The sequence below is a fragment of the Terrapene carolina genome, unplaced genomic scaffold (genome assembly GCF_002925995.2).
Source record: "Terrapene carolina triunguis isolate 2854851 unplaced genomic scaffold, T_m_triunguis-2.0 Scaffold68, whole genome shotgun sequence".
Taxonomy (NCBI): domain Eukaryota; kingdom Metazoa; phylum Chordata; order Testudines; family Emydidae; genus Terrapene; species Terrapene triunguis.
The window spans coordinates 38,327,578-38,347,583 of record NW_020664419.1 but is presented as its reverse complement, the minus strand read 5'-3'; the positions used below and the strand labels follow the sequence as shown (position 1 = coordinate 38,347,583).

At 39.9% G+C, this 20,006-nt stretch overlaps 1 protein-coding gene across 1 annotated transcript in view; it reads left to right on the top strand.

The window, feature by feature from the left end:
• Positions 1-20,006, top strand: part of CPED1 (cadherin like and PC-esterase domain containing 1) — a 200,018-nt gene that overhangs the window by 93,170 nt on the left and 86,842 nt on the right. The window contains 4 exon segments of the mRNA XM_029910837.1: positions 2,795-2,862; positions 3,241-3,285; positions 5,614-5,800; positions 7,593-7,761. Of these exon segments, the coding sequence (XP_029766697.1) occupies positions 2,795-2,862; positions 3,241-3,285; positions 5,614-5,800; positions 7,593-7,761 (469 nt within the window).

The following is a 20,006-nucleotide window of genomic DNA, read 5'->3' as shown; positions in this document are numbered from 1 at the left end:
TGAAGTTTCAACATTTGGTTCCATTCTGAGATGGAACAAACCCAACTTCTTTCAATTTTTTTCATCACAAATGGGGGGGAGGCAGCTGTCCCCAGAATAGCCAATAGCCCACTTGTAGGTCACTCAGTTGGTGTGGGACACCCAGGCTCAAATCCCTGCTTTCCCTGATTTGGAGCACGGACTTGAACCTGGGTCTTTCACATCCTAGCTGAGCATCCTGTCTATTCACTGAATTATAAAGTCATTCGCTGACTCTCTCAATCTCACCTGCAAGAAGTGTTCCACTTTGTATAAATAAATATTGATTGGGCGAGCAAGGGAGAAGGAGAGTGACTCTAGCCCAGGGCTTCAAGCATTCACCCTGGGATGTGGGAGACCCAGGTTTGAGTCCCTGTGCCAGAATCAGGTGCAGGACCTGTCTCTTGGTTTTGACAAACTTTTGTGGGAGAGGCTTCTCAGATCCAGGATCAAATTTCTGGTCAAATCAGAGAGAGGCACCCGCCGATAGTCAGGTAGTTAGCACAGTCACCGGGGGTATGGGAGATCCAGGTTCACATCCTTGCTCCAAATCAGGCAGAGACTTGAACTTGGATCTCCCAGGGAGTGCCCTCATGAGTGTCTCTTTATCTTACCAGAAATTCCATCCTCAACCTGAGAAACCTTCCCAATGAACGTTTAATTGAAGCCAATATGTTTCTGTGAGATTTTTTAGTTGTGACAAATTGGCATTTTCTCATGAAAAAATGTTGCCATGAACAACCATGGACTCTGTCCCTCATTGTTGCACTTACTCAGTTGTCCAACACCTGTGTGTCTGTGGGTATGTCTATGCGGCAAAAAAAAAAAAAAAAAGTAAAATAATAAAAAAGAAAAAAAAAAAAAAAAAAAAAAAAAAAAGTGTGTTCATAACTAGGATTAAAATAGCAGTGAAGACATGGCAACTTGGCCTTTAACTTGGATTAGCAGCTAGTTCAACCCCAGGCTCCCCTACATGTTCACTAACCCGAGTAAGGAACACACTTCTTTTTTGGCAGTGTAGACATACCTACTATGTAAATGGCTATGAATGCTTGCAAACGGAAAAGATGTGAGTTAAGCTTCATCCCAAGGCAGCCTGTTTAAGCATTTTGTTTAAACTTAAAGCTTTCCTGAGGTTCATAGCCTTGATGAGTTTTGTTCATAGGGACTGTTATCCTGGCTTTCACAGATTTGGGCCAAATTTTTAATGGGCTCCTTAATTGTTCCCACTTATCGGCATATGCAAGATCTGTGGTTTCATGTGCAAACCGGCAACTGCATGACCAGTTACCCCTTATGGATGTGTAAATGAACAGTTAAGGAGGCTCACTGAAAAATTTCCTCTTGATTTAGATTTTGTATCTTACTGCTCATGAAACCAGAGAATGAAGACCCTACTCAAAGGAGTTTACTGGTCAGCATTACTCATCCACATTTCCATCTACATGATTTATTTGCAATTTTAACATCCCCAGTGAAGTTAGTGAATTCTCTGCACTTCTTCCACAGGAAAATCAAGAAGAGTTCCAGAAACTCATCTCGGACCATAATGAAATGGTCAAAGCCCAGGTGAGAATGAACAAATAGTGAACTTGTAATGCCTATCATTACATCTGTGAACACCATCTCTGAAGAAGCCTGTGAATGTGAACAGCTGTAGGGCAGTTTCTGGGGAGCACAAGCCCAACACACATACACAGATCCGCTAAGTGCTGGCAGTAGGTAAATTAGTTGCCACTTTTCCTATGTCAGTGGGATAATCCTGAATTCTTTGTGTTCTGATGTAAGACTGACAATGATTCATTTTAATGGTCCTTTCTGCAAGTCTCGTTAAAATATTTGTGGGGGTTGGCCACAAAGTAAGATTTCACCATCTTCCCTCCCCCCGCCCCCACACACACATAGAAAGTGGATTTATGTCTTGAAATCATAAACTGATGAACAGTAGGCTTCTCTGGCAATGCAATTCTTCAAGAGGACTTCAAAGGGAATGTTTGGGGGAAACATACTACTGCTGCAAGGAGCCCCTTTGGATCTCTTCATCTGTCATTTCTCATTGTCAGTCTAATACAGTGTTTGCATAGGGAAGAGTCTATTGTAAATTTACCTTGCCAGTCTCCAGTCATGTCCAAAAATGGATTTGACTCATTGTAAGAGGAAATCTGCTGAATTGACAAATTGGGAGTTGCTGACATATTCTTGAGTAGTTGCAGATAGTTAGTCTTCATTTGGTAAAATAAGAAAGTGTATGAATTCTAGCTTTAGGCATATAATTTAGTTTTGGATTTGCAAGTACATAGTCTAATATTACTTTATCTACTTCATTCCAATGTATAAATCCATACTAACCTAAATTCAGTCATGTGCCAATTACTCAAGTCTTCACTTGTCTTAAAGAAATTGTTTTTGTACAAATTGTAAGCTGAAGTGCATATTAAAAATGGGTAAAAAAGTAATGAACAAGCAATCCGAAAGCTTTTGTTCTTGGATACCCTTCCCCTCCCAGTTTTCCCTCCCTATTAAACTGCTTTCTTGAGATTCATTTCTGCTTTTCTTGCTCTGGGCTACTGTTTATACGGGCTGTGAGTTTTCCATCATGCTCATTTCAGGTAAGATTGCTGGTATTGGGAATGTGAGTGCAAAAGGTGCATCTTTCTGTTCATAAAACTATAGTATCATGCCCCATGCCAAGGGACAGAGGAATTTTTAAAAAGTGTTTTCCATGGGTTCTGTTCCTCTCATTGATCTAGAAACATCTTTACTATTGCATTGATAGGAATTCTTGCCCAGAAAAAGAAGGTGTTAAACAAAGAACTCCTTTCAACGTAATGAAAAATCATAAAGGTAGGACATCAGACTGGTTTACTTGTAACATACCACATGCTTTTCCTGTTTGTTCCAAAAATCTGGGAATGCCTGTGGTTCAGATGAACAGATGTGTTTCTTACATTCGTGCTTTCCATTTAGAAGGTTGTGGCTCATTTACTAAACATAAAAGGCCGAATTCTATCTGCCTAATTCATGAAAGTTGTTCCATGGACTCCAGTGGGAGTAGAGCAGGCAGTATATGGCCCAAACTGAAATGAATACAAGTGTCCCCTTTTATTTGTATAATTCAGTTATGTGTGGGGGAAGAGGGTTGTTTTCTTTGTGTTCTGCAAATAGGGATTGCATGCAATGTGTACAGCAGAACATAGTTAATTGTTTCTGTTTGTCCTTTAGAATTGCATTTTTCCAATGAGACTAAAGAAAGGCAGTGCAGTCATGGTAAGTCAAGATCTATATCTTTGTACTGACAGAACATGTGAACTTTATGCAAAAGGTGGCACTGCTTTAACAAATTTTATATAGTGTGTATGCAACTTTCTTTAGGGAATGGAGTACCATTAGGCCCTTAATAATGAAACATGGTTTATTAAATAGCCAGAATTTTTATGAATCCATCAATAATGAGTCAGCTATGCAAAGTAAGCCTCAAGCACACAGTTAGACATTGTTTTGTTTATATTCTAATGTTAATATTTGAACATTCATTGATCTCAAAGCCCTTATGATTTTTCTTCTGGTTATACCACTGACTGTCATGTAGACAGTTTTTCAAGGACAGATATAGTTTCTCCTTTTGCATGCAGTTGTTCTTATGAAATGGCCTTTTAAACTTTAAATTTTTGGGTGCTCAACTGTCATACAGGATATTAGTTCAGTGCTTAACCCTTCCTGATCAAGTAATATCTGTTCAGGAATACAATATTTGTGGTTCTTTTGTAATGTAGAATGAAATACTTAAATATAAAATTAGACACACACTCAATAGTTTTTTCCCCTTTCAACCTGCATTTACACTTGTTTTATATCCCTCACCACCATTAGCCATCCAGAATTCCATTCAACTATAAATATATCATTGTACAGGCAGACTTCTTTGTTGCTGTATCCAGGTGAAATTATATGAAACCCAGAACAGTGCACACATGGCTGCAAGGACATTTGGCTTATTCAGGGGTACAGTCAGCTGAGTATCAGGCAAAAACAAAAGAAAGCCTTAGGGTGTTGCAGAGCTGCTCAGGGGATGAAGAGATCATCTAAATGAGCTCCGGGCATCCCACACCTTAGAACATTACTACTACCTTTATAGTGTCCAGTGCTCTTTTCCCCTCTGCCTAACTGAGGCTGTATTGTCTCTGAGAGTTATTTTGCGAGATGGAGACAAAGTGCTGCTTAGGGGTGAAGAATTTTCAACCCAATGGGCCTCATCTCCTCTCTGCTCCTCTCTAAGCTTGGAGTTCAGCCAGGGAGATGTCAGTTCCAGGCCAAGAACATTCCTAACCTGGCTGACTGACACCATGATTTCACCCCTCTCATAAGATTTTTCTTTGAAAGGTTCCCCGCCCTCCAGCTGCTTTAATTCTTAAGGCTATTAGTGATTTCTCAGGGAATAAGCATACATCCTGAAAGGATCTGTACTTTACACAGGCCACACAGCATCTTGGGGAACTCAGAAGTGCTTCTTATATCCTTTGAACACTTACTTTCCCTCAACCCTCTATGCTGTACATTTTGAATATGACCTGTTCTCTCGGGAATTTGGCCCAAATTCTGCTCTCAGTTAAACCAGGGTAACTCTGGAGTAACAGCATTAACTCTATTTACAACAATGTATCTGAGGACTGAATTTGGCCCTTTTGTGTTACTCTCCAGTTAAATTCACCCTTGTGGACAGGGCCCACACAGGGCTCTATGAACTATTTAAGCCCCCTTAAGCCGTATATTAAGCTTCCAGATTTGCTCAGCTATTTGAGGGAAAGAGTTTACTGGCTGGAATGTTTGCAGAAGCAGACAGTTGTAATTGAATATTGGAGAATATTCAGAAAAAGCAAATCTTGAATTTGTAAACATGCCAGAAATTTGATTCTAACGGATCAGATTAAAATAGTTGCAAGAAACTTGTCACAGATGAGCTACAGGCAAATAATAATTCACAGAAATCATTTGTCAGATAATGGAGAATAATGACTCTGTTTGAGAAAATCATGATCTTTATGGATTGTCCACAAACAGAAAAGAGGTGCAATTTGTTGAATGAGGATTCTTTATAAATTATTGACTCTGCTGTACAAATGACCCCATGAGTCCGGATGTCACCCACGTGATCAGTTCTTATGAGCAGTAAGGGTGTTTCCAACAGATTGATTTTTTCCTGGCAACTACACATATACATAAGCCCTGCACACAGGCTGGTACATACCTAAATTGGTTGTGAATTTCTGTCATTAAACTCATGTAAATTTCAATTAATCCATTGGAGACAGGATTTTCTGACCTTAATCCTTAAACTTTCAACGCCTTATTCAGGCTTCTAGTTTTGTGACTCCTACTAAAGTCATTGGGCAGAAAATGGTAAAAACCCTGCACAGGTCTGAAAATGTACCCCAAGTGCCAATACAAAATCCATTAATGCCTTGCAGCAACAGACTCAGCATGGCTATGAGTTAATAAATCTCACCATTGATCATTTAACAGCCTGCCAGCAGTTACTTGTTATTTTAAAATGTCCATATGTTTCACAGTTTTTTCTTTGATGCCTTCTTGGAACAGATAAAGATACCCTATCTCATATCAGACAGATCTTCACTAGCCCACCTTTGGACCTGAATCCTAAATTTAATCCAAAGATCAAAGAGTACTACACTGAAGTCCCATTTGATGTGGTGACAGTGAAGATTGGAGCAGAACCCTCTAACTGTCAGTGCCAGGTGCACCTTGATGAGAGGAAAGGACCAAGGTATGGGGAAAAAATGATCCTGTAAGCACAGAGCTGATTCTTAATATTGGAGAAATGGCAAGGATGGCAGCCACCTCTCCATTTCCAAGAGAACAAAGTACTTAGGAATTAAGATTACAAAAGGAGATTTTAATGCCTAGACATTTACTCCTTTAGATTTGTATTTATTTATCAATGTATTAAAGATGTACCCATTACAATCACAGTCACTGTTAAACTCCAGTTAACAAAACCCCAAACTGTTAGAATCTCCCTTCAGCTTCTACATAAAACTACTCACACCACCAATGGTCTGAGTGTAGACGGGGAGCATGGTTGTTGGTAAAATATTCAGGGCCCAAATTATATAAGCTAAACAGCACTGGATCTCATCAGTAACTGAACAGAAGATTTTCAAGGTGAACCCAGGAGCTGCTGGAAGTGGCTATCGTGATTCACTTGGTACAGCCCTTCTGTCTTAGTCACTATAGGGCCAGCATTCCACCATGGTGTAAGGGACCTATTGGAGGTGCTGCCTTTGGTGGTGTATAAAACAGAAGACCTGAGCAATTGTGGTGATTGAAGGTCTTACGGTCCTTTCTGCAAAACTATGGAGGTTTGTCCTGGTGTCCTGGCCAATATCTTTTATTATTAATCTAATACTCTTCCTGTGATTTCTATTAGAGAAGTTATTCTTGACTTCTCATTAAAAAAAACAATGAACACAAAACCCTGTCACCAGGGCCGGCTCCAGGCACCAGGCACCCAAGCTGGTGCTTGGGGCGGCACCTGGAGGGGGGCGGCGGCGGCGCGGCGCTGCGGCCGCCGGGGAGAGCGGGGCCACAGCAGGGCTCGCCGCCCTCCCCCCGGCGCTCTGGCCGCCCTCCCCCCGGCCGCGCTCTGGCCGCCGGAGGGGAGAGCCGAGCCCCAGCCGGGGCTCGCTGCCTTGCCCCCGGCACTCTGGCCGCCAGAGGGGGAGAGCTGAGCCCCAGCCGGGGCTCGCCGCCCTCCCCCCAGGGCTCCGGCCGCCCTCCCCCCCCCGCGGGGGGGGGCGGGGGCGGCCGGAGGCTTTTTCGCCGCCCCAGGCGAAAAAGCCAGAGCCGGCCCTGCCTGTCACATAACATTTTTGATGTAGGCTGGCTGCCACCAATACACCCCAGAGTTGCATGCATGGAGTGATCGATGCACATATAGACATGTATGCTGTATAATAAGAGTTTTCAAAATAGTTTGAGAGCCTTCTGAACAAAAGACGTTATATAAATATTTATTAAGAAGTAAAAGCATTAAAAGTTCAAATTCTGTTAGTTCCAACTATTCTTAGTTCACTGCAGAGCAAAAACCTCTCCAGCACTGCTCTTGTCTATCATGTTAAATGGTTTATTTGGGACTCCATCATTCTTGGACAGTGCACAATTTTGAGGGCTAGCTAAACCTTTCAATCTCCTTTGTCTCCCTCCTCACTTCATCACTGATTTGAAACTGCCAGAAACTATTGTCCAACAATATAGTCATAGTTGCCTGACTGACTTGCCAACTCTGAAGCTCTCTCTTCTATCTAAGTTGCAAGCTAAAGTAACATGACATTTTTAGATTGTTTCTGGCACATTTTTGCTTTATTGCAAGATTTTTTTTTAAAATGCCGTTGCAAGCCATACTTTACACTGTTATTCATCTGAAACCATGGAAATGAACATTACTAATAGAAACCTTAAAAGCTGAGGTCCATGTAAATTGCAGAGGAAAGTACTGTTCAAATCTTGACTGATTTAACATTGGGCCTATCACTTTCTATTGTTGTTTTCCCTTGCAGTGTTGCTAACTACCCCCTCGGCCTGGGAATTAATAAAATCGCTATTCTAGTAACAGATAACTCGCATTCCAACTCCGAGGTTGTGAGCAACTATAAAATCACTGTCTATCGAGAAGACCGCCCGAGTCTGCCTTTGTTTGAGGACTATATGGTGTGTGGTTTTGTGCAGGTACTGTTTGCTTTTTCTTCAAATATACACTTTATATATGTATATGGCCTGATTATGATCTCACTTACACTGGTGTAAATCAGAAGTAACTGAACTGAAGCCAACATGGAACCTGTTTAGATTACAATGAGGTCCCCTAACTCTTCGGAAATTCTCAATCCATGTTGTATAAAATAGGGGGATTATGAAGTTTTTTGGCTATAAATATAAATTGTACATCAGTAGCTTTCGTACTTTGCATGCATTGGAAAACTCCAAGCTAAGTTGCCGTGACCTTGGTCAACTGAAATCCTACTTGCCACGATATTGTATCTTTCTTTGTAAGAAGCATCAGAGTTATCAGGACAGTAAAACAGATGTAGTAGAGTTTCTGTAGCTATGATCATCTGTGGAGTTGATGGCAATGTTTTGATCGTTATGATTGTGATTATGTATTCATTTATTCTTTGCTTAGTGCTGACAGTGAGGTCAGTTCTGGTCAAGATACAGATGTCAAAATGATTTATGAATGAAAAATGTATAGTCTAGAAGACAAACATATAAAGTGAAAACACACAGGGGAGGCCAAAGGAAGGAATAACCTTAGCTTAGATTTTTTTAAGTGTGTGTGTGTGTATGCAAATATATATTGTATGCAAATATATATCTAATGTATATATGGATCCTTATGGAAGCATTGAGCCTTTAGAAGAGATCTGAATGAAGAAAATCTTAGGGTCTGGCACAGTTGGAAGGCCATTTCATACATAGGGGTCAGCATAGAAGATGGGAGTAGGAAAATTAAAATAAAGGGGCACTGAGGTTTCATTGTTAGTGGAGCAAAGGTGATAAAGGAGAATGCGATAGGATATGAGATCTGAGATGTAGGCCAGGACAGCTTTGTGCAGGTCTTTGAAGGCTGAGCACTAGAAGTTAAAACTCGATATGGACGGGAAGGGGAAATCAGTGGAGAGATTCCAAGAGGAAAGTGACAATAGGCAAGAAAGATAACTTTGTTTGTGGAGTTTTGAATAGATTGAAGAGTGGGGAGGTGTTATAGGGATCCCAGAGAGATTATTTCAATAGCGCTAAAGTATATTATCGCAAGCGGGCAGGATTGTAAGCAATAGGGCTTTATTAAACTCAGCATTGTGGGCTCAGACTCTGCCATTTCTATTTGTATCACAAAACTTCTTGACTTACACCAAATATCCCCCTTTTAAAACCTGATTCTTTTTCTCCAGTTTTTCTCAACATACTACAGAGGAAGTTAGAGTAATCAAAGTGGGAGCTGACACATGTTTTAGATTTTGGGACAGAAAAGGGTGTAATTTTAAAAGAAAAGGTATTGTGAAGAAATAAGCAACAAGGCTTGCAACAGCAGCAAGGAGAGGTTGTCAGTGTTGTTGGGAAATTGTGTAGTTGGCAGTAATGAAGTCAGTCCACAGGTCCTTAAAAAACAAAATCATCAATGCAAATGTATGGTAAAATTCTCTTCTCTGATTCTTATATGTAACCAATGCAAAATATCCTATAAACCCACACTATAGGTTGAAGGGGATAATTTTGTTCTCAGATTGAAATCAAATCCAGTCCCAGAGGAGAGTCTCTGATATGGAACCAGAGTTCAGCCTGGCATGTTCAGAGATATAATAACCAAATCTTCACTGATCTTAACATCTATGTGTCTAATCTAATCTGTTGCTTTATATCATGTACCTGCATCATGAAACCCAGGCACTGTTTCCACAAAGGTGAATTATGCCGGCTAGTGTTCCACACATTTTGAATTAATTTGTTGTTGGAGCTTTTGTATAGTTTTCAGGAAATCCAGTGACGCTATAGGAATGAACAATTGACTGCAGAATATAAATAACCTTTTTCTTTATATTGCCTGATGAGGCTTCTTTCTTTGTAGGTGGTCTGTTCTACAATTAGGGATTGTTTTTAGTGTTCTTTTTTGTAGACGTGTTATTTTCTTAATTTTTACTAAAAAGGACCCAAAATTGATTCTGACTGGGTCTTCTTTTCCTCATTAAGTTTTGGCATGTTGAAAAGTATGATTATGGAAAAGTTTTGGCAATAGTTACTCTTTCAGTAACTAAAAACAGGTATGTAGTCTTGAAATAAGTTTAAATGCACAAGTGATATAAAAGGTGTGGAAGTGCGCCTATCAGTTTTCTTGATGTATAGTAGTGCCAATTTTCATAAATCCTACTTGCCTGAATTAAGGCAGTGATGTACTTTTATAAGTGATAAGGGTAGGGAGCAAATTACAGTCAGGAGAGGATTGAGTTGCTTCATGAGATCTAAGCCAACAAAACATTTGAAGGTAGCCCAGTGACTTGCCTGATGTCAGTAGTGAATCGGAGTAAAACAGGAGAGCAGCAGTGGGAGGGTATATCATATGCTACTTGGAAACCAGAATTGTCTGTGAAGATGAGAAAAGCCACTCCTATCACCCATCTTGAGCATATATCTGGATCCAGGAATAGGAATTTGTGCTAATGTATGTTCTCCCACATGACAGTTTACAGTGTTGTTAAAGTTTTATTTTAGTATGTATGCGTCCTCATGCCATATCTTTGAAGCACTGTTGAGAGATCTGGAATGCTTAACATGAAAAGTGCTGTATAAGTTCCTTTTGCTTAAACTGCATTTGTATGCTCATATGTGAAAAGCTTTTTCCTAATTAAATGTATCATGTAATTGTTCAGAGCTTTGGAGGTCTTTAATAGCTAAAAGTAAATATGAGATGAAAAGCATTTTTGAGGTATCTAATGGGGATTGTGAAGATGCAGCATGTGATTTTAAAGAAGCATTTCTTTTTAGGTATGTTGAAGGCAAACATTTCAGAAACTATCTTATTAAATCTAAAAAACGCAAAGTTATTAAGGTTTCGAAGTGGAGGTAAAAATGGCACCGTAAAAATGCCAAGATATTGCATTTCTTTTTTGCTTCATCCGTATTTGCTAGAGCAAACACTCTTTTGTTTATGGTGATTTATTGATAGGAAACATATTTTAAGTGCTCCAAATATTATAATTACATTACGCTTTCTGTATTGGAGTACATTACACACACAGGCAGCATTTGTTGTAGTCACTGTTCAATGGCTTCCATGCTTGTTCTCTTAGTAACCAGACACCTGTTCCAGAAGCAAAAGGATAAATACACTGTGAACTGATGGATTCTCCTTTGGATACTTGACTATGCACAACTGGGATCATGCCTAGGAAGAGAAAGGTCAATGACAATGGTATGGTTTTTCTCACAGTAGGCTTCAGTTAGAATTCTAATCCAGAGACTTTTTTTAAAACTTTCTTTTATGTTTAATCCCGTTAGGATATTCAGGTTTCACTGCAAGCTGATACCATGATGAAGGTTACAATACAAAGACAGAGCTAGAGATGTTGTTTCCAGTCTTCTAACAATTCTCATGCATCTGAGTAATCCTGGATTAAGTTAAAGGCTATTCAGTTAAGAAGTGTGTGGTTCCGAGCCTCACATTCCCTCCGAGTACCAAATTATTGTCCTTTCTCCTTATTGATAGCAGCCATAATGTCCTCATTAAAACCAAATTAGTAGGGGATAAACTGTGGAGTCACTGCAGCACATTAAGAGGCTTTGCATCCCTTTTATTTGCATTCTGCTCTCCTGCAACGCTACATTGCCTGTAAATGAAAAGCTTGTTGGTTTGTTTTTGTTTGTAATTTCATTTTATTGGTGACAACATTCAAAGTATTTGAATTTGGTTGCAGTGGCACCATTGCTATATTCCTAATGGCCTTGTAATCTCTATGTAGGCAATGTATAAAAAGAGCAAGTGGAACCAATAGGTTGTTTCCATGAGACAGGGATACCTCATAACCCCCATATGGCAGAGCCTAACGTTAGTTATGCACTGTCATAATGGTCAGAACTAATGTATGGAAATAACCAGTGTATCTCTCCATTTATTATGTTGTGCATTATCTTTAAAACACATAGCGATTTATTTATGTATTAGAGTAAAATGTTTTCAATGTTAATTACCTCTTTCATTTTTAATACTGGTGTAGCTAGAGTCCTGGACAGTGACTGGTGACATGCAAAGGTTAGAAGCCGCTCTGTGACGCCCTGAAAATTTATATCTACAGTATCATTTTAATATTTTTTGTGCACGTTCATTTCCCTAATAGCATTAGCTATTCTTTTTTGGTTTTGTGCTGAGAGTAATAAATAGCCGATACACTATTTGCTAGTTACAGTGTATCATTATCCTTGTCCCTGCATTTCTGTGAAACATAATAATACTATAAAGAATTAGTACTGTACAGTGGTTCCATTAAGTAAGTTTCTACTAATTTGAAAGTTTTTACTGGTATGAGAGAGATTTCCTATATTTATAATGAGAAATAGCAGCAGGACCAGTAAAATCTTTCCAGATGGTAGAATCTTCTTAAGTGCACCCATTGTATATAGATGCTGTTATATCGTATCAGTTTAGCTATATATAAACCTATTTACTTGTATCTGTTTACTATAACTCATGTAGCATGACAAGTCTAGTAGGTAGTGATCATACAATATGATACAGTGATTACAGCTGTAGTGGTTATACAACACTTTCAGAAACACACTGTGGGGCCCGATCTGCCCATTGAAATCATCTGCAAAACTCCCATTGGCTTGAATGGGAGCAGGACCAAGCCCTAAGAATAATAATACCGAGATCTTACACAGCACTGCCTGTAGGTCACTAAGTGCCTTACAAAGGAGGTGAGTACATTTGTAAATTCATCAAAATCATTTTGGTTGTTATGTTAGGTAATTAAAATATGTATATTTCATTGTCAGTCCAAACAGGGAATTACCTGGCAAGGCAGTGTGTTTTGCTACATTTTAAATGAAGCGTGCTTGTACAGACAGACAGCATAACCAAGTCAGTTATATAAAACAACAATAATACTTTTCACTGAACACCTTTCAGTTGAAGTTCTCAAAGTGCTTTACTAATATTAATTCCCACAACAACCTTGTGAGATAGACAGGAGTATTATCCCCATTTTGCAGAGAACTTATCTGAGGTATAGACAGACTCAGGCCTGGTCTACACTACACAGTTAGGCTAACCTAAAGCAGCTTACATGGACCTAATTATGTCAGTGTACACACTACAGCCTTGTCCCACCAGTGTAAGTGCCCTACTACACCGACATAATAACTCCACCTACACGAGAGGCATAGGGCTTATGTCGATGCAGTTAGGGTGACGCAGTGTCTGTGTAGACATTGTGCTAATATAGGTTGTAAGTTTTTAGTGTACCATATAAGTTTTTAGATACCATGCTCCTGTCAGCTAATTCCTAAGTTATCAGCGCCAAAAAGGCCCCAAAACCCTAGAATTTTCAGGTGCCTAAGCAGTCCCTGGAATCACAGTTAGTTTCCTCCCCCCTCTCCCCCCTCCCAAATCTGAAATGGCACTCTGGTGAGCCAGGAGGGGCGTGGGCTCTGGCAAGATGCAGCCCCAGTGTGACAGTGTGAAGCCTGCCTTGAGCACATGCCCAGCAGCAGCGCAGAAGTAAGAGTGGCAATATACCATGCCACCCTTACTTCTGCGCTGCTGGTGGCCGTGGCATTGCCTTCAGAGCTGGGCACCCAGCCAGCACCCACCGGTATCAGGCCACTGTGCCAGTGCTTAACATGTGCCAGGGCTGAGCTCTGGCACCTATTTCAATGCAAATTAAACACTGGGGAAGGCAGCGGGGCCCAGAGGTGATTGCAGGGGGAGGGGGAAACCCAGGGAGCCCATGGGGGCCAGGGGTGGTGGGGGGCAAAATACAATTTTTCCCAGAGCGTCATTTTCAGTAAGGCCCTGACCATTGTCTTTCTCATCACCATCACCAGTGGCCATCATTCTGGCACCTCCCAAGGGCTCCCTCCTACTGCCCACAGTCTGGGATGCAACTTTTATAATATGTTACACTAACGCCCCTATATCTAATGCATGTTCAGTAGGGTTTTTTCCCCCTTTTCCTTATTTGTATTTCCTTATCCTACTAATGCTGAGGAGTCCTCCTTTTATAAGTTAGTATATTGATACATGTAACTGCCATTTCAGCTCATGATCCTATTCATCACCCCTTGATTAAGTGGATTTATGATTATTACTGCAATGTTCCTTGCAGTAGCACTAGTTGTTTCAGATCATATTATCCTTGTTTTGTTAGGTGGTTTCACATGTATCTTTGAGTTTTCTGTGTAACATTTGCTGCTTCTCAGGAAGTAGCATGCAGAGGGTGTGATCCTGTGTGGAATATAGAATCATCACTATTACAGTCAAGAGCCTGCATGTGTCCTGGAACTAGTGTGCAAATAGATTGCTGGAAAGGATGGGCAAGGAATAACCTGCCACATCTTTACGGTTTTGGATGATCTAGGACCAAGAGTAACAATATGCTGAATATTCAGTGATTTTTCTATTGCTCACTAATGAGTGAAGTGTGATCAGCTAACTCATTTCACTTACGATCAGCAGCCAGAGAAAGGATTAACTCGCTTAGCTCATTTAAGTTACTTTAAAAAGAGATCCTTTGGTATACAGCTCCTTTTCTCCTCCACTCCCTTTTCTTAGGCAGCATTGTTGTAGTGAGGACTTATAATTAGCAATGATCTCACTCTTCATTACAGTTGAGGCCCGTGAGCCTCATTCCTTGCTGCACCTCATAGCTCAGTATTGCAGTTTTTTCTTAAATATCCCCTCTTCTTCCTTTCCCTCTTCTGCATGCCTCTGCTCCAGCATGCTCCCTGCCATGCCTAGTGAGACTGTTGCTGAGACTCTTGACCTGACTGATGGTTTGGTTTTTTAACTTACATCCTTTGCTGTTAGTCTTATGGTGCAATGTAAAAATGTCTTTAGCATTTCAAGGTGATGCATGAGAATGGGATCAGAAAATACAGATATTGAAAAGACCCAACAGATTGATTCCATCCTTTGGCATGCTCATGATATTGTCCCACAGATAAAGGATTTGTCAGATACACTCATAGACTTAGACTTAGATATTAAATAGATACTATACTTCATATGATTATAACATTCCACTGGTGTACATGATGCTTTACAGACCTATAAGACCAAGAACTGCTCCAATGAACTTAGTACCTGGAGCTTACAATTGGATGATTAAGTGCTTTTGAAATATTAGTGACCCAGCCTTGCTCCCTGCACCACAGAAGTCTATGACAAAAATCCATTTGGCTTCAGTTAGGAGTATAATGAAACATTTAAGCCTCACAACACCTTTGTGAGATAGGTTAGTATTATAAACCCCATTTTACAAAAAGGGAAACTGAGGTACAAAGAAAAATGTTACCCGAGGTCACACAAAATCATTGACAACAGTGGGAATTAGACCCCTGATTTTTCTGGTTCTCTGTCTTATGCTTTAACCACAAGACTGTAATTTCTCCATAAATAATGGCAATGAACCATTGTGGGTGGCTTTGAAAGGAGACAGGCAACAGTAAACAACGGGTAAGCAATACAGCTCTGGGGAGAATGTTGTTTACAGGGGAAGCAGATCATATAAACTGGTTTTTGTCATTCCTGATAGCTGTGTGTGTCTGTGTGTGTGTGGGGGGGGTGTTGTTTGTTTTTAAATTATCAGGAAATTATCCTACATATCTGGAATAGATTTTTAGCTTGCACTATTTTTTATTAAATATTTTTATTAAATAAAAGGTTTTTTATTAATCTTTCAATTGTGTGCATGTACATTACGGCATGTTTTAAGAACAGCTAAAGTGTTGCCATTTTTTATTTCATTTGGTTAAAAAGCAATTACGTGTTAATTTATTCTGAGATAGACTAGTAGTGCAACACACATTCTAGGTGTTGGTGCAGTGCACTCTAACTGTCATAGGCTGCCTACAAAGTCACATTATTCTAACTTGTATAATAGGTTTTCAATCTGAAATCTCTATTAGGAGGCAACGAAAGGTTTTCATTACAAAGACTCTGTGCACGTCTTCAAGTAACGTTCAGAAGAAATGAACTGAGGCCTCCAGGGTCTACACTAGAGACTGGAAGAAAATAATTTCTATTAATAAGTGTGGCACTGGTTATCATCAGTCCAGCTAGTGCTGGTGAGGATTTTTAAAATAAGATGAGTCATATATATGGTGCAACTCTTAATGCATCTAGAAGGTAGATAAGAATTGTGTGCCACTATAATAACTGGAACCAAATGACACTTTGTTGGCAGTTTCATCAAAGAGGCAAAGGGCTGAATAATCACTGAGTGTGAGTTTATGCAGAGCTTAGGCGTTACTGAAACACCACCAGCATAAAGCAGCTCTATAGCCTGGATCAGCCAGTGTAAGGGCTATTCTGCACAGGGGCATGTACGTCACCTCCTCTCGATTAGGAACTAATAACATCAGTTTCCCCTACTGATCCCTGGTTGACATATCAAGCCTTTATAGCCTTGCTGCCAATGGCAATCGTCAGCTGCCAGAACAGCCTCATGGCTGCTCTAAGCTGTGCCATCTGCAACAGTTCCCAAGGGGCTGTTCCAGCAGCTGTGGATTGTCAGAGCCAGGCCCTCTTAGAGGTCCGGAGAGGCCCAGGCCACTTCCAGCTTTTGAGGCCCCTAGCCATAATAAAAATAAAACTTGACGACATGTAAAAACAAAATAAGGCACCAAAAAAAGTGACATAATTTGAATATTTTTTTATTTAACAGATGCTTTTCTAGCCTTTTTCTGTGCAAATGCACTAATTATTGAGGAAAAATCTAGCTTTCGTGCAATGTCACAGTTGATATCAAGCATGGCAAGCCCATTCAAACGCTCTTGTCCCATAGTCGAATCATGATAGTTCTTCACCTGCTTCAACACGTTGGAGGTGCGTTCTCCTGAAGCCACTGATGCAGGCAAACTGACAAAAATACGCAATGCAGTTGTGATACTAGGCAACACCCGAGAGAGTCCAAGTTCAAGTATTTCTTGAAACAATTCCTTTGGCTTGCAATCCAATTTAAAGTTTGTGGAATATATTTGTTTGAGGAAGATGACCTTGTCACTGAGATCTCTTGAGATTTCTTTGTTGTACTGTTGCTGAAATTGTTCAGCTGCAGAAAGTAGATCTTCATTTCTCAGTCTGTTGAACTGCCAAAGAAACCCAAAAAGGATACAAATTAGTCGCAGTGACTCAAATAGACATGTAAGACCTGATTGAATAGAGTCAATGATGACAAGGAAGACATTGACCCTATAATGCTGCTCGGCATCGGATTCAGTAGGTAAGTTGCAATTGGTGGAGAACTCAGATGAAATGCCAATATTCTGTGCTACTAATTTGGACTCAGACAGAATCGTATCCCATTGTTCATGAATCTGTTGAATGTCATTGATAACACTTTCAATGTTATCCCTCTCAACATCAAGTGTAGCATTGCGTGCTTCAAATATCAGATTAGTTTGGTGGATCATTGTAAGTAGCTTCATCCACAAAGATGACATCAGAATGCATTCAAATTTGGACATCTGCTTCTGAATAGACTAAAGTTCAGTTTGAGACTGTGCAGTGAGATTGAGAGATTCAAGCTCATGTAAAGCCTTTCTCACTGAATTCAAATACTGCGCAACTGGTTGAACACCATCAGTCCATTCAGACCATCTAATTTTGGACATCCCATATAGTGAAACAGGAAGATATTGCTTCAGAATTTCCCACCTTTGTGGACTGCTACTGAAGAGATTGTACATTTGCTGAACAGTTCCAAAGTAAGTAATTGTCTCCTTGCATGATTCAGCACAGTCAACACCTACAAGGTTTAGTGTGTGGCTTCCACAGCTGGAGAAAATATACTTTGAATTATGCTCAAGCAGAACAGCTTATACACCTTTGTACTTCCCAGTCATATTAGATCCATTGTCATAGGCTTGACCAATGCAGACTTGAAAATCTAACTTAACCTTCTAGAATTGCTAGTACTCTAGCAGCAATTTCTTTTCTTGTGAAATTATCAAACAAAATAAACCTTCCTTCAATTGAAAATTTTGAGCTGTCTACAATCTTAACATATTGAATAACCATAGTAGTCTGTTCCTTGTGAGAACAATCTGGAGTGGCATCAACAAAGATTGAAAATAACTTGGCATTTCGAATCTCATCAAGAATTGTTGTTTGTACAAATGACCCACATAGCTCAATAAACTCGTTTTGTATGCATATGGGGAGATAATGGACTTGCATGCGCTTTTGAGTCTTGCGATTCTCGAACACATTTAACATACTCTGATAAAAGTGGGTCATATTTGCTGAGGAGCTCAGCTATGCCTAGAAAGTTTCCATTTGCACGATCACCAATATGTTGACTGGAACCAAAGAAAGCCAATCCCTACTCAGAAAGAAAAAGGATAACATTCAGTATGCGCTCAAGAAGTTTTTCCAGTTGTTAGTTTCTGTAGAAAGTTCAGTCAAGAATAAATTCTCAATTGAACTTTCAGCTAGTGCTGCCCTACTGGCTGATTTCCATGCAACATAGTTTTCTTGGTGTGACCTTGAATTCTCATGTGATGGTATTTGGTCTTTCAACTTCTTCCAACCTCTGTTGATGCTCCATCCTGATTGATCAGAGAGAACTGATGCATTTGCAGCACTTGTGTTAAAAATGAGGCAGGGTGCACAGTACGGAGATTGTTTTTCCGTACTCCAGCATAACCAGTCTCTTGTGCAGGTCTCACCATTTGGAAGAGTTTTTGTCAGAAGATGAGTAGAGAAAGCATGATTATCAGAATCTCATGGAATGTTACTTGGAATTTCAAAACAACTAATTTGAAGAAAAGACTGCATTTGGGCAACATTGCTCTTGTCAATAATTCCAATGTAAGTCACAGTCAAACCTGTAATACTCATGAATTGCTCTTGTTGCGTAAGATCTACATCTTCCTGTTGCTGTTGAGTTTCTTGATCGTACACAGGATCTTCTGCTGCATCTGTTACTGTTGGCACATCTCCTTCTTGACAACTGTCCTCACGTTCAGGTATTGGCATTGAAATATGTAGTTGCGGACTTTTCATTATCTGTAGCATTGTTTGTTGGGTAAGGTATGTTTTCCTGTGGTTTGAGAAATGAAGTTATTGTCATTGAGCTCTTAGCTGCTGCTTCACTCAGTTGTTTTCGCTGTCTCTTGCTTGCACCACTTTCAAATCGCCTCTTCATAGTGATCTATCTGGTCCATATGTAGCCTAGCCACACTCAAAATATTCTACTGTAAATGAGTAGCTTATCTACACTTGAAATCTTCTACTGTAAATATGTACACAAATGCGGAACGGTACACAAATGCTGAAACGACTTAAAATGAAGGAATACTAATTAAGAACACAAAATGAAACAGTCAGACAGGTTTTTATCCTTGTCACTGAATCAAAATTCAAGCATGCAAGGTATAATATAACAGGCTGAGTTGAAGACAAAGGGATGACATATATATAGTAAACACAGACACAGATACAGACAGAGGGATAATGTCCAAAAATTTCAAATGTGTTCCCACAAAACTCACTGTACAAGACTGTCCTCACAATTTTCACCTTGAATCTGGGCCTATAGACTATGAAAGCCTATGATGATGGCCAAGCTACCAACTAGGGCTCAACCAACCAACCAGTCACTTCTTTTAGCTACCATATGAAGATAATAATGAGGAATTCTCACACATAAAGAATTCCTTAGTCAACTAGATGTAAAACTATAAAGACACTAAAATGTAACAGTTCTCTACCTTTCAACACGCACTTGATCCAGCACCAGCCAGTAGTAGTGGTTTGTTTATATAATCAGTTGATCCGAAAGGATACGTTCATTACGGTCTAATCTTGTGCCATCAGAACCAATATATTTTTATTAATATTTATGAAAAATTTTAACTCTTTAATATGACAATCTACATCAGTTAACAAAAAAATGGTCTTTTACCAAATCACATCTCTTATTTGCTTAAATTTGCAGCTCTAAGCTGAGAGTGTGTCACATTTTGGTCCGATAAGGATGCGCATAAAAACAAGTTGCGAAACTTATCAAATGCCAAAAAATTAACAAGTGTCTAAATTTGAGGCCCCCCTTTGAGCTTGAGGCCCAGGCCAAATGGCCCTCCTGCCCCTTCCTCCTCTGATTGGCCCTGGTCAGAGCACAGCAGTGCCCCACCATGCTCCCTTTCTCCTAACCATAACCCCTGCGCCAGGGACAGTGGTCACATAGAAGCTGATTATC